Raw genomic sequence first — 14,325 nt, forward strand, 5'->3', positions numbered from 1 at the left:
TTTCAAACGAAAATATGAAAATCTGTGATCTGATTTTTTGTCAGCAACCTTATATCATTGGCTTACAGATATTTATGCAAATATTTGCTCTTTCCAAGACAAAAAGTTGTAAAAATGGTATATCTATGAGAGTGCAGCTTTAAAAGTTTTTTTTTTGAAAGGTTTTTAATTAATTCCATTACTTTTTTTTTATAACAAAAGAATAAGTAATGTTTGTATAATTGATTTGCAAGTAAATGCACATAAAGAGAGCACTATTAAATCTATGGAAGAAAACATCACCAAAACCCCTTCGTGATACCTCTGAATATTAAACAGCAATTGCGCATCATAATTAAGAATTTATTGCTCTGTTTCCCATCATTATATTACTAATTTAGCCAAGATACCTTGAATAACATTTCATGTATACCTAAAACAGTAAACCTAGAGTAATTAACCACTTTTTATACCCATTAGAATTGTAAACGGATGTTTTCTTAAGGTCATCAATCAAGTAAGCTTGTCATACGGTGACAATGTATAACCGACATAACCATCTTAGAAAAGGGTAAGCTTAAAATAGCTTGTCATGTTACTTGAACATGGATACAAGTTGTTTAGTCTGTAAGGCGAAGTTAACGCACTCTAACAGGAAACTGCAATTATAAATGTCGGGAAACCAGGAGTGTACCGCAATATTTGCACACATCAGATATTTAAGTCAAGTATAAAAGGGTAAACCATTTCCCTGACATATTGCAACCATGTATTAAGTTCATGAGTAAAATATATATCAATGCAAATCATTCTCATTTGAATAAATAATGAACATGTATGATTCAACTTAATAATTTTAATTGTGATGCAAACTGAGTGTGAATGTATGTATAGAATGTGTGTATATTTGCATTGAATATATTCCCATTTACAACTTAAACATTAAGAGCATATGATAGACAGTTAAAGAGCAGTTCTAGTAATGAACAAAGCATTCTTGTCTACATTTGTCCCAATCACGTCGGGATCGAGAGCAAACCCAGGGGAATCCCCTACCACCAGCCCCATCCCCATATTGGATTTATGGTTTAACTTGTCAGCATTAACCATACCAAATGGAATGGCAAGTATGACATACATGACATATCCCTCCACAGGGGGCAAAATCCCCCGGGATTCCGACCCATCCCCTGTTCCCCCGCCGGGGGATCAATATCCCCTGGAATAGAGATTTTTAAAAAAAATCTTTTTAACTCTAGCTCAAAGTTTAAAGTGGAAAGCATCCATATTATTATGAGTGTGAAATTCCATGAAGGACCATGATGACTAAGTCCAAAAATTATTGTAATTAGAGTGTGTTTCCATATTATATAAAATCCCCTGGTGTTATATCAAAATCCCCTGGAATTCAAACCAAAATCCCCTGGAAAGCCAGGCATGCATGGTATGAGGAATTTCTAAGAAAAAATGGTTTTATAGTTCAGGATTAATCTTTTTAACTCCACACTATTGTACAGAGGTAAAAATTGTTTGTTGAACATTTGCATAAAAAAAGAACAGAAGCAAGTACCTTGAAATGAATATATAAATTTGACTTTGGAATTTTTTTCCAAAGGGATCTAAGCCCCTGCTTTTGTGCAAGAATCCCTCATACTCAAACAAACCCCAAGCTATTTTTCTGATTGACCATTATAAGCCGTTAGAAACACTGTATAAAATAATTATGTCAAATATAAAAGTAAAACAAATAAAATCATATACAGGTGTGTACGATACAATCCTTTCATTCATTTCATCTATGATAAAAACAGCAGGCATTTTTGGCAATATAAATTAATTTTTAGATTTCCATCCCTTTTTTTAAAGGGGGTGCAGCGTGTGACATTTTAAAAATAATAATTCTAAACTGTTTTTTTCACTGTTGAATTAGAGACCATATACATTATTCATGTGTTTGTAGATGAACAACGAACATGCTTGTAAAAATCTCCTTTCTTACATTTGAATGTTATACAGCGAGACTGTAGGTATGAATAAACGCTGTTCCTGGACAGTTCGGACAGATATGCAAATACAGACCCTAGATCAAAATTTAAGGGGCCGAATAAAGATTTTGGGTGGGAATGAATATCTAGTTATTAATTTATAGTCGCCTTAAGGCAATAGATTTAAAAAATACAAGACTTCTTTACCTTTTCATTATTTGTTAGAGAACTTGTTGCATCAGTTATACCAGTGATGGCGCTGTTACACAGACCATTTACCATGTCGAGTCTCTCGTTTTCTTTATTTCCATTGGTTGAGCCATATTGAGCAGAAAGAGGAGACAACTCCATTGGTTCCTGCAAGTCTGGTTCTTGCCCGTTGGTCAATTCATGAGGAAGATCAAGTTGCCTCCCTTCCTTCCAAGCCTCGGCCAGCTTGAAATAACTTTGTTGGGTATCCGTCTGTTGGTCAGAATCGAATTTAGAAAATTGTGAATTGCGTGTTGTTAAATTAAGAGCAATTTCTTCAGAACCACTTTTAAGATTTGCCACATTATTTTTCTCAAGCCTATTTTTTGCTTTTTGGAAGACATCGCTCTGGATCACATGGTTTAGTGTCTGAAGACGTTTGAATGTCTGAGATGACATAACTTTTCGGTCTATGAGATCATCAATGGAACGCTTTCCACATAAACCCTCTTTTGTGACAGAAAAGTTTTCCTGCTTTATATCATTCACACTTTTCGATAAGTCAATTACATTTGTCTCATTCCTCTGTGGGACACGCATTGTGTGAGCGCTTTTACGACTTTTAGCTCTCTCCATAATTCTGTTTTGAACCTGTCCAAGTGTTTCATGATTTGCCTGTACACGACCTGAGGCTTCTCTTTTGATTTTTGCCTCTATATCTAGTGATTTTTGAATATTGGCATTTTGGTCTCTTGCGAGTGGTGACCTCTCCTTGTGACCTTGGCTGCTGCTCTGTGAGGGGGAGGGGCTTCTTAGGCTAGAGTGACCTGGGTTTGGTCCCTGGGGTGAAAACTGGAGAGGCGGAGCTATCAAGGGGAATGCTTGAGAAAACGCGAGTACATTCTGGCTCTGTAAGTCATGACTGGACGGTTCTTGTTTAATATTGACTAGAAAAGGGTTTATAGCACCATTTGGTAAGTTGGAAGCGTTAGACACAGGAATGCCTAAGTTTGTCATGGAGGTCATGTAGTTTATGAGATTTGCTTGCAGCATTGAGCTCATTGCTGGGGTCAGAGATGGCACTGGTTGTAACATAGATGGCAAGGTTTGGCCCGCAGCTTGTAAACTTGCAGACAACATGGCATTGTTAGTGTTCATATCTGTGGCACATGGGAACTGACTAGGTGTGATGTTCATAGAAATGGCAAGTGAAGCATCATTAGAAAAATTAGATGACTGTTGACTAGATACAGCTGACGTAAGTTCTTCAGCTGATTCACTGTTGGGAATTGAACCCAGCACATAATTGTAAGTTGTAGCGTCGGTATTCGAATCAGGCCGAGCTGGGTCCATTTTTCCATTTCCTTGTCCTTTCTCAGCGGTGAGTTTCTTGAAAGGCTTCGGAGCAAGCTTTCGGGGGGATTTTGGAATGGTTGGAAGCTTTACTTTGAAAGAGCTTGTAAAGTCTGTAAGTTTGGAATCAGACACCATTGAGGCATGCTGGGAGTTAACTTTGAAATCGCAGTCTTTTCCGTTAAGTTGATCATGACTTCCAAGCTCCTCAACAAACCAGAAATTGACGAAGCCAAGCCTCTGGGTGAGCTTGATTCTGTATGAACAACGGTGGCCTCGCATTTTCGTTTTGTCGCAGCCTGCAAAATAAAGAGTTTACAAATGTTTTACTTACTCCTACGGTCATATCAGACTTAGTTTAAACATATTTGTTTTACAACGATTGTGAAACAAGTTATTACAACATTATATAACTCACTCTCGTTGGCACGATTTTACACAAGAGTGTGGTCTTGTGTTGTGGGGGAAACCGGAGAACCCGGAGAAAACCCACTTGTCTGGCTTGGTGACCCCAAACCAAACTCACAAGCGCCCAAGCCCGGAACTGAACCCAGGTCACCTAGGTGAGAAGCGAGTGTGCTAACCACTGCGCTAACCGGACAACCGAAATCATATCAGACTTATTGTATATACAATTCACTGTATACTTTCTGTTCAATTTCTACATGAAATCATGATAATAAATGAATGCACTTATGTTAACAATTAAGACTATAACATGATTGATGTGTCTTCGAAAACTTTGACCTTATTTGAAAAGTAAGACCAATTACAAATTCACATTGTCAGTTCACTTAGTCATAATAATGATACTGTTTTATCTCATAATGTCTGTATAAACATTTTAACACTTTAACAGTTGCCATAATGGTGGTATTATGAAAGTTATTCTCACAAAAAAATAAATAAAAAGTTTAAAAAAGTTCCAGCACTCATGTAACAACTTTTATCAAGCTTTACCCCCCTTGAACAATTGGGCAAGTCTTAAAATTCAGCCTTGTGTACGAGATAATAAACTTTATTTCACTGATTTAAATATGAATGGTTAACATTATCTGTTTTCGTAATTAAGCTTAAAATATTATACAATAAGAACATTAATTAAACAGAAAATGTCAAAACAGAAAAATATCTGGATTAGCTTAATTTTGTTTTTAATAAGATTAGCTGCTGGTTTAAGATTGTTGGAGAAATCAACTCCTGGGTCTCTTAGAATTTTATTGCTGTAGTTGTTAAGTGTTGCAATAAAAGGGCACTAGTTTAATACATCTGGCATGTTTTAATCATTTTAAACTGTTGTTTTTGATACATATAAATCATCCACCCAAAATAAAAGACTTAACAGCCAGAGTGTAACTAAAATTCAATGCATCCTTTTATAGGGTATGGACGGAAGCTATTTCATAATTAGTTTAGGGTCATTCATAACTCTGCATGTTGTACACATAGGATATGTGACTTTTTTTTTGGTGCAATTTACTGTCTTCTAAAGGCTGCTTCCTTCAGCGAAAAAGTGTTCATTTTCCCCCAAAATTCATGACATTTTCCCAATTAATTGAATATAAATCCTGTGAATGAATAAATAAGCAATGAATTTATTAAAAAAATAAACAAAATCTTGACAAGACTAGCTCTTTTACAGCATAATGTATGCATTAAAATCATGTATAGTTGCTATAATATTTGCTATTTTAGCATGATTTGGTATTTTTCCCAAAGTAAAAATTAAATCTTGATTCCGAAGGAGTAGGCAGTGAAAATATTATTTTTTTAAATCACTGAACTAGCATCATCACTCTGGTGTATGAGAGTAGTATTCACTTATGTCTTTAGTCTTAGTTTAAGGCTCAGGCTAAAAAAAATGGAATCCTAATTGTCTCAAAATATCTGTTATAAAATTATAAACAAAAGTCTGTTTGATAGTAGAACGAATTATTTGTAACAGGTACAACGATTTTTAACATCTTTGCTTCTGTGATATCATTTTTACCACTGAATGAATATTTGGCATTTCTGAGTCGAAGTCTTAAAATCAGACTCAAGACACAAGTGAATACATCCCCTGTAGAATTATTGGCATATTGGCAAATTTTGATTGGGCCAAACAGCAAATGCATTGTCATCTTAATATTTTTGAATAATTTATTCTTTGTCAGAATGAGATTAAATATTACAGAAATAGTAAGACTGGAAATGTTAGACTAAGTTTATTCAAATTTACAAATAAAAACTAATTTGATTTCCGACAATTGCTTAGTATTCAATTGAATTTCCTGATCTTAGCGATACATTGTCATACACTCATAAATAACTGAACATAAATAGAAATTTTCTTATAATATCCAGCGACCTGTGTGAAAGATAAGCAAGGGAAATAATTATGGTGAATTTGTATTTGCTTGTATATATTTTATGCTGGTAGAAAATGCCGCGGGCAGTTTTCTTACCCCATCACTTGTCAGGCATGTTTAAACTGTTGTTTTATTCATAGAAAGCAAATTATTCATTCTGATACATCAGTGTTAAACATAAGAGCGTGCATGAAATTATTGACTTCAATGTTTAAGCCAGGTACATTGAACCCTGTTTGAGGGTTGAGAAAAAAATGTAACATGACAGTTTTGTGGACCCATAGCAAGATAATTACCAGATTATTGGCTCTTTTCACTTTAAAGCAATCATAATTATTCATTATTGGTTGATAAGTTATGGTCAAATTTCATTGTTTCAGTTTATTATACGGTTAATGATGTAAAATTGTAATTATCTGCATAACTCTGTAGTGTTCTTTGCCTTAATTAAAGCTGCTCTCTCACAGATTGAATGTTTTGATAACTTTTTTTTATTTTTTTGTCTTGGAACGAGCAAAATTTTGCATAAATATCTGCAATATCTGGAATTTTTATGAATTTTTCTGAAACCGTTGCTAACGGTTTAAGCTATAAAACATTAAATTTGGAATGGAAATATGAAAATCTGCGATGTGATCTTTTGTCAGCAGCCTTTCATCACTGGTTTGCAGATACTTACACAAACATTTGCTAATTCCAAGACAAAAAATAAAAAAGTTGGAAAAACAGTAAATTTTTGAGAGCGCAGCTTCAAAGGGACACATACAGGTAGATGCAAAAATATTTTTTTTTAATTTTAATGCATTATAATTTCTTAGCTCATTTGACTGTAATGATCAAAACAAAAACAAGCCATTGATTGTGTAGATGTAAATTTATAAGCGATATGTTGTCGCTTTTTTGACTGAAGAGTTTGAGGCCACGTAGCTATAAGTTGAAAAATCCCGTTTATAAAGTCTTATACTTTTTTTTCTGTACACAAGTCAAATGTTGTTTTTTTTTTGTTTTTTTTTATCATAAGTGTCAAATGTGCTATGCATTAAAATAAAAAAAATATCTTTGCCACGTTCTATATTTGCCCCTTTAATAAGTAAGTCGACCAATTGAGCATCTACGGTTTTGGTTTTAAGACAGCGCAGGACATGTTTGTATCCTTTGGCAGTTAGCATTCCAATTCAAAATACTTTTTTGATGATTTTAGATGTTGAACATAATTCTGAAAAAACAACACGTAGCTCCAACCTTTTTTTCATTTCATTTTTTCATTTCATTTTTTCATTTATTTTAAATGTTTAATGAAAATTTATTTTATTTTTGCACTCAATTCTATGAAAATTGAGGGTCAAATAATTTTATTCTACATAAATATTCTTATTTTTCTTTACATAAAATTTTAACTATAAAAAAGAAAGGAAAATTACTTTTGACATTAATTATAAATGAAATAGAACATTCTGTTACCTGGTAAGCACAATCCGTAGCCTCCACACGCCCGCTTACATGCTGTGGTTCCACTGCAATACAGCGTTTCCCTAGCAACGACTATCTGCTTGGCATTCTTTGCTCGCCCAGCACGAATACTTCCATTCGTCAAAACCATGCGGCCAAATTCTGTGTAAGCAAATTGGTCATCAAGAAACGTTTCCCCTTTAGTCATGTCAACATAGATTTTGTGGACTTCTCTCCCCTTTCGAAGCATGCATTTGCGATTGAACGTTGGTAAGGAATCAAGATATTCCTTCAACTGTCCGCATGGAACCATGGTACCCTTGTACGGGGGTTTCACCTGCAGGATCGGAGGAACCTCGGGGGATTTGGACAGGTCAATCGCTAAAGGTGACTCAGAACTTTTCTCAAACACTGAAGAATCATTGGAAATCGGATCTTCATTCAGTTCCGAAACTAAGGGTAGAGTTTGGTTGATGAGAAATTGTGGGTTTGGAGCTGGTGACTCATTTCCATCATCTTCACTGGTCTTGATTGGAATGTCGTTGAGCACATATTGTGGTGTTGGAATGTCACAAACTTTATTTTCCCCACCCTCGCTTTGAACTTCATCCGTTTCATGATCTTTCTCACTCTCATTCACAACAAGTCTTCCTATATCTTCACTATCTTCACTTTCACCAATACTTCCCTCCTCTTCCTGTTCCTCAACCATTTGCACAGGGCTCATTTTTAAATGTTTACTCTTTGCTTTGATTAGCTCCCCTAGTTTAAGCTTGCATTCAAAGTTGCCTCCCTTTGGTGGAGTTTTCTCCCTTACTTTGTGGCCACCATTTGCAGTTTCTTTTTCCCTACTTGTGCCCATATGCTGTCTTTTAGATGAAGTTTCCTCCGTTTTCAGCCCATTTTGCTCTTCACTCACTGCAGTAGGTTCCTGGTTATAAAACAAGTACATCCGTATTGTGATATTAACATTAAATGTGTATGTTGATCGTTAAGCAATATCATCAATGATCTTACATTCATTTAATTCGGCCAAAGTTGTGCCTAAGATTTTTAAGATAGCGATAAACATAGTTTTCAGGAAATGCTTAATGCCCTATTCAATCGGCATCTTAAATATATTAAATCCTCTTCATATCAAATCCTAGTGCAAGAAAAATAACACATGTATAATACTTTATGTTTAAATTAAAGCTTCACTCTCACAGATTTACCATTTTGACAATTTTATTTGTCTTGAATATAACCCGTTTTTGCGTAAATATCTGCAAACCAGTGATATAAGACTGTTGACGAAAGATCAGATTGCAGATTTTTTATAGCACTGGTTTCCATGCATTTTTGCATGAATTGGCTCGTTGGAAGACAAAAAATAAAAAAAGTTGTCAAAACGTTCAATCTGTGAGAGTGCAGCTTTAACATAAAAGTTATGTACATGTTATTTTTAGTTATTAAAACATATACCATCTTTTAAGTTATTCTTTTTTACTTTGTGATCAAATTAATGAATGGTATTGCCAAACAACATACACTACATTACCTACCATGAATTTAAAACATTCGACAATGTAAACATCATTACATAAAACATGTCATGTTTCATTAAAAAGTGTATTACATTTACATAAACTTATTGTCAATATATACTAATATAAAATATAAAAAATCCAAATAACATGTGAAAATCCAAATAAAATCCAATAAAATTTATTATTAGCATCATTTTTTTTTTTTTTTTTTTTTTTTGAAATAATACCACATTAAACACATAATTTAAAAATAGAACTTAGCAGCTACAAATAAAATGGAAAAGAAAAAAAATCAAAATCAGATGATTTTTTTTAATAAGAATTCTTTTTTCTTTCCTTTTTTAAATATAGCAATTATATTATTTATATAAAAAAGATTGTTACATAAATGATTGTAGTGAAAACAAATATTAATGATTTATAAATTTTCAATAAAAAATGTAAATAATGTAAGCTATTTTGATATGTTATTGATTAATACAGTATTAAATAAAGTTCCATTTCTTAAAAACAAAATCCGTTTCAAATTTACCCAAAGCAATTGTAACAAAACTCTCTTCCACATACTGTTGATTTAAATATACAAATAAAATAGCGAAAACCGCCACAAAATATGTACAATAAAGCATGATACAACTACCGACCAGTATCTCGGCAAAAGGCATGCATTAAGCGGGTATAAAACACCCCAGAACCAACTCATTAAATGCTGATCAATCTAGAAATGTAACAGTTGCCTTTTATGTATGCAACATATTTTGATCGGGGTAAAAAGACGGGATATAGCTTGGAGAAATGATTGAAACTTTCCATTATGGGTGAAATAATCCCGCTCATAATTTATTCTAACATGTTGTAATCAGATGTTTACTAAATATACGGTAAACAAAAACTCTTCTTTTTGAATAATTATGTTGTTCGGCTAAAAGATATGAAAATAAAATTTAACCTTCACTTATTATATTTTCTTAAGATCATGAAATTAAAAAAAGTATAGAAAAACTACAATATTGAATTGATATATACTGCATTGATAAAAATCTGCCATAAATCCTCAAAAAGTATAATGGACAATCTACTGGGTATTAAAACTTTTCGAAAAAATTAATCAGCATTTAAAAGTTTACAAGCCACATTCCTCATGCCACAACCTTACATACCCAGGGTTACATACAGAAAATACATCTATACAAGCAACTGTCATTTTGGGTGCCTAGGATTTCAATGTTCCATATTCAATGTATATCATGATGACTTAAATCCCATATGACCCATTTCCCATATGACATATTTCCCATATAACTAACATCACATATGACTTACATCACATCACACTTACATCCCATATGACTTACATCACATATGACTTACACCCCATATGACTTACATCCCATATGACTTACATCCCATATGACTTACATCACATATGACTCACACCCCATATGACTTACATCCCATATGACTTACATCACATATGACTTACATCCCATGTGACTAACATCCCATATGACTAACATCACATTTGACTTACATCCCATATGACTTACATCCCATATGACTTACATCACCTATGACTTACATCACATATGACTAACATCACATTTGACTAACATCACATATGACTAACATCACATTTGACTAACATCACATTTGACTTACATGACATTTGACTTACATCACCTATGACTAACATCACATTTGACTTACATCACATTTGACTTACATCACATTTGACTAACATCACATTTGACTTACATCACATTTGACTTACATGACATTTGACTTACATCACCTATGACTAACATCACATTTGACTTACATCACATTTGACTTACATCACATTTGACTAACATCACATTTGACTAACATCCCATATGACTAACATCACATTTGACTTACATCCCATATGACTTACATCCCATATGACTTACATCACCTATGACTTACATCACATATGACTAACATCACATTTGACTAACATCACATATGACTAACATCACATTTGACTAACATCACATTTGACTTACATGACATTTGACTTACATCACCTATGACTAACATCACATTTGACTTACATCACATTTGACTTACATGACATTTGACTTACATCACATTTGACTAACATCACATTTGACTTACATCACATTTGACTAACATCACATTTGACTTACATCACATTTGACTAACATCACATATGACTTACATCACATATGACTAACATCACATTTGACTAACATCACATATGACTAACATCACATTTGACTTACATCACATTTGACTAACATCACATATGACTAACATCACATATGACTAACATCACATTTGACTTACATCACATATGACTCACACCCCATATGACTTACATCCCATATGACTTACATCACATATGACTTACATCACATTTGACTTACATCACCTATGACTTACATCACATATGACTAACATCACATTTGACTAACATCACATTTGACTAACATCACATATGACTAACATCACATATGACTAACATCACATTTGACTTACATCACATTTGACTTACATCACATTTGACTTACATCACCTATGACTTACATCACATATGACTAACATCACATTTGACTAACATCACATTTGACTAACATCACATATGACTAACATCACATTTGACTAACATCACATTTGACTTACATGACATTTGACTTACATCACCTATGACTAACATCACATTTGACTTACATCACATTTGACTTACATCACATTTGACTAACATCACATTTGACTTACATCACCTATGACTAACATCACATTTGACTTACATCACATTTGACTTACATCACCTATGACTAACATCACATTTGACTAACATCACATATGACTTACATCCCATAGTACTTACATCCCAAATGACTTACATCACATATGACTTACATCCCATATGACTAACATCACATATGACCTACATCACATATGACTTAAATCACCTATGACTAACATCACATTTGACTAACATCACATATGACTTACATCCCATAGTACTTACATCCCATATGACTTACATCACATCTGACTTACATTCCATATGACTAACATCCCATATGACTTACATCCCATATGACTTTCATCACATATGACTTACATCACATATGACTTACATCCCATATGACTTACATCCAATATGACTTACATCCCATATGGTATATATTATACCACATAATTATGACTTTTATTGGAGCAAAAAAAATGCTTTCAGACATGATAGAAGTACTAAAATATAGCTATTGAATATGGTACATTTTACATTGATTGAATGCAAAGGAGCTTATATAATACATTTTACAAACAATTGAATAATTCATAGCATGACAACTTATTTATTTACAACATGCACCAAATCAATTATCCAAAAGAATCGCAAAACATGCATTGAACATATAGCACATTCCCGAAAGAAAAAAAATGCATTAAAATATTGTTCAACATGCAGACAATACTAATAACCATTCTTCCAAGCTAGAAACAATATACATTTTAAGCAAAATGAGAAAAGGTTATAAACCCATGCAATTCATATCTTGTCTCCTAAGCAGCTCTAAGTTCAACTTAAAAAGGCCTATTTTAAGAAAGTGTCTCAGTTCTTTGTCTTGTAGGCTGTATTGGGCTGTGGGGGTCAGGGAGATTATTATTTCTGTAAGGCTGTGGGCCATTATGCCCAGATAATGTGCACCAGCGTAAAGCTTTGTCACACTTGGACGCCCGTTTAATGTCCCTCCCAATGGTTGTCCGGTTAGCGCAGTGGTTAGCGCACTCGCTTCTCACCTAGGCGACCCGGGTTTCTATCCCGGCTTGGGCGCATGTGAGTTTGGTTTGTGGTCACCAAGCCGGACAAGTGGGTTTTCTCCGGGTTCTCTGGTTTCCCCCCCACAACACAAGACCACACTCTCGCGTAAAATCGTGCCAACGAGAGTGATTAATATAATGTTGTAATAACTTGTTTCACAATTGTTGTAAAATAAATATGTTTAAACTAACGTCCCTCCCATAAGATGGTTGTTCTTGTTATAGTGTGTAGAACTTGTGACCCTTGGATTGACAGTGAAGTGTTTTATATTATTATATCATGGATCCGCCACAATAGGATGTATGACATTGTATCTTCTAATTGTATCTTAGAATACAACCTACATTTACAGCCAATGAAATTGCAGATAGGCAATCATTAAGTACAAGGCTTAATGATCATTAAGAATCTCAACTTTTGCGAGTGATCAAAGGTCCGCCAACTGCCACTCATCTGATACACAATCCCTGCGTAAGATTTTGCGTTGACAATGTGTCAGCCAATGAGGTTGTATTCTTAGTCAGTTAGGTGACCTGAGTTAAAATCTTAATGATTAAGAAGGGCTTGTTCGATACGCTCTCTCTGCCCATTCTTAATCATTAAGATTTTAATTCATGTGATCTAACTATTCCATACTAGTATTATTCTTATTAAATCATCAATCATATTTGAATGCACTTTACTATTCACTTACTCGCAATGACCAATGCACTATAATTTCTCAATCAACTATTTAAAGATATACGTAGAAACACTTCACTTCAGCATGAGCATTTATTTGAAGTCATACTATATAAATAAATCATTATTAATGATCAATACTTAACTTTAAGAGTATTATGAATGTTTTCGAATTGTTTTCTGAATCATTTCGTATCAAAAGTATAAATATAAAATCTTTATAAGTGGTCACAAGTTGATCTTAAAACCATTCCAGCACTACTCTTTGAACTTTTTCATGAACTTAATCAGGACTGTTTAATGACTGTAATCGTTGTATATTTGGGATGTCATGTTTTATTACTGAACAAGACACTGCCCAATACTTTTTTTATCCAGCCATTATTTGACAATGACTCAGCTATTTAGTAATTCTAATATCCAATAGCAGAGATCCAGCTGTTATCTGGATTTTCTGGAGAATTAAAGAATTTCTGTAGTTTCTCTCAATTTTACCCTTTCTACCCCAGAACTAATCAATACCATAAAACAACTGACAGCAGCATTCTCATACTGGTAGTAGAAAAATTTCTGTGGGAAACCAGTTGTGCCTACCAAGCCTCTTAAGGACGATTTTCTCTATTCCAGCCACAAAATTCCAACGGACAGACACTTTTCTCAAACTAGGAAACAGCGGGTATTTCGGAATCAATAATTTCTGCCTAAATCCTATTTCTACATCTAAATTAGCGCATACCAGGAAAAGCCTCTGCGACCCTGAATAACTGTCACTTTAGTGATCAATATCTCAATATTTTCACCCGTTTCCATGGAAACCGTTTTCCAAGATATCCGTGATAGATTTTTCCTGGCGCCAGGAATAATGGGGTATCCAGAAAAATACTGGCGTCTCGGAAAAGTTCTTATTTGTATGGCTGACTTAAATTTCTCTGATTTCATTTAAGATGTTTCTGCTCAATTTTAAAGGGACTTGCTCAGTTATTTTGACCAAC

At 33.9% G+C, this 14,325-nt stretch overlaps 1 protein-coding gene across 6 annotated transcripts in view; it reads right to left on the reverse strand.

Moving 5' to 3' along the window:
• LOC128246600 (uncharacterized) overlaps positions 1 to 14,325 on the reverse strand; it is a 49,929-nt gene that overhangs the window by 22,146 nt on the left and 13,458 nt on the right. For all 6 annotated transcript variants that reach the window (XM_052964874.1, XM_052964870.1, XM_052964875.1 and 3 more), the window contains 2 exons: positions 7,319 to 8,237; positions 2,172 to 3,805 (listed from right to left, as the gene is read on the reverse strand). In XM_052964874.1, coding sequence (XP_052820834.1) covers positions 2,172 to 3,805; positions 7,319 to 8,237 — 2,553 coding nt within the window. The remainder of the gene's footprint in view (positions 1 to 2,171; positions 3,806 to 7,318; positions 8,238 to 14,325) is intronic.

The sequence above is a fragment of the Mya arenaria genome, chromosome 9 (assembly GCF_026914265.1).
Source record: "Mya arenaria isolate MELC-2E11 chromosome 9, ASM2691426v1".
NCBI lineage: Eukaryota > Metazoa > Mollusca > Bivalvia > Myida > Myidae > Mya > Mya arenaria.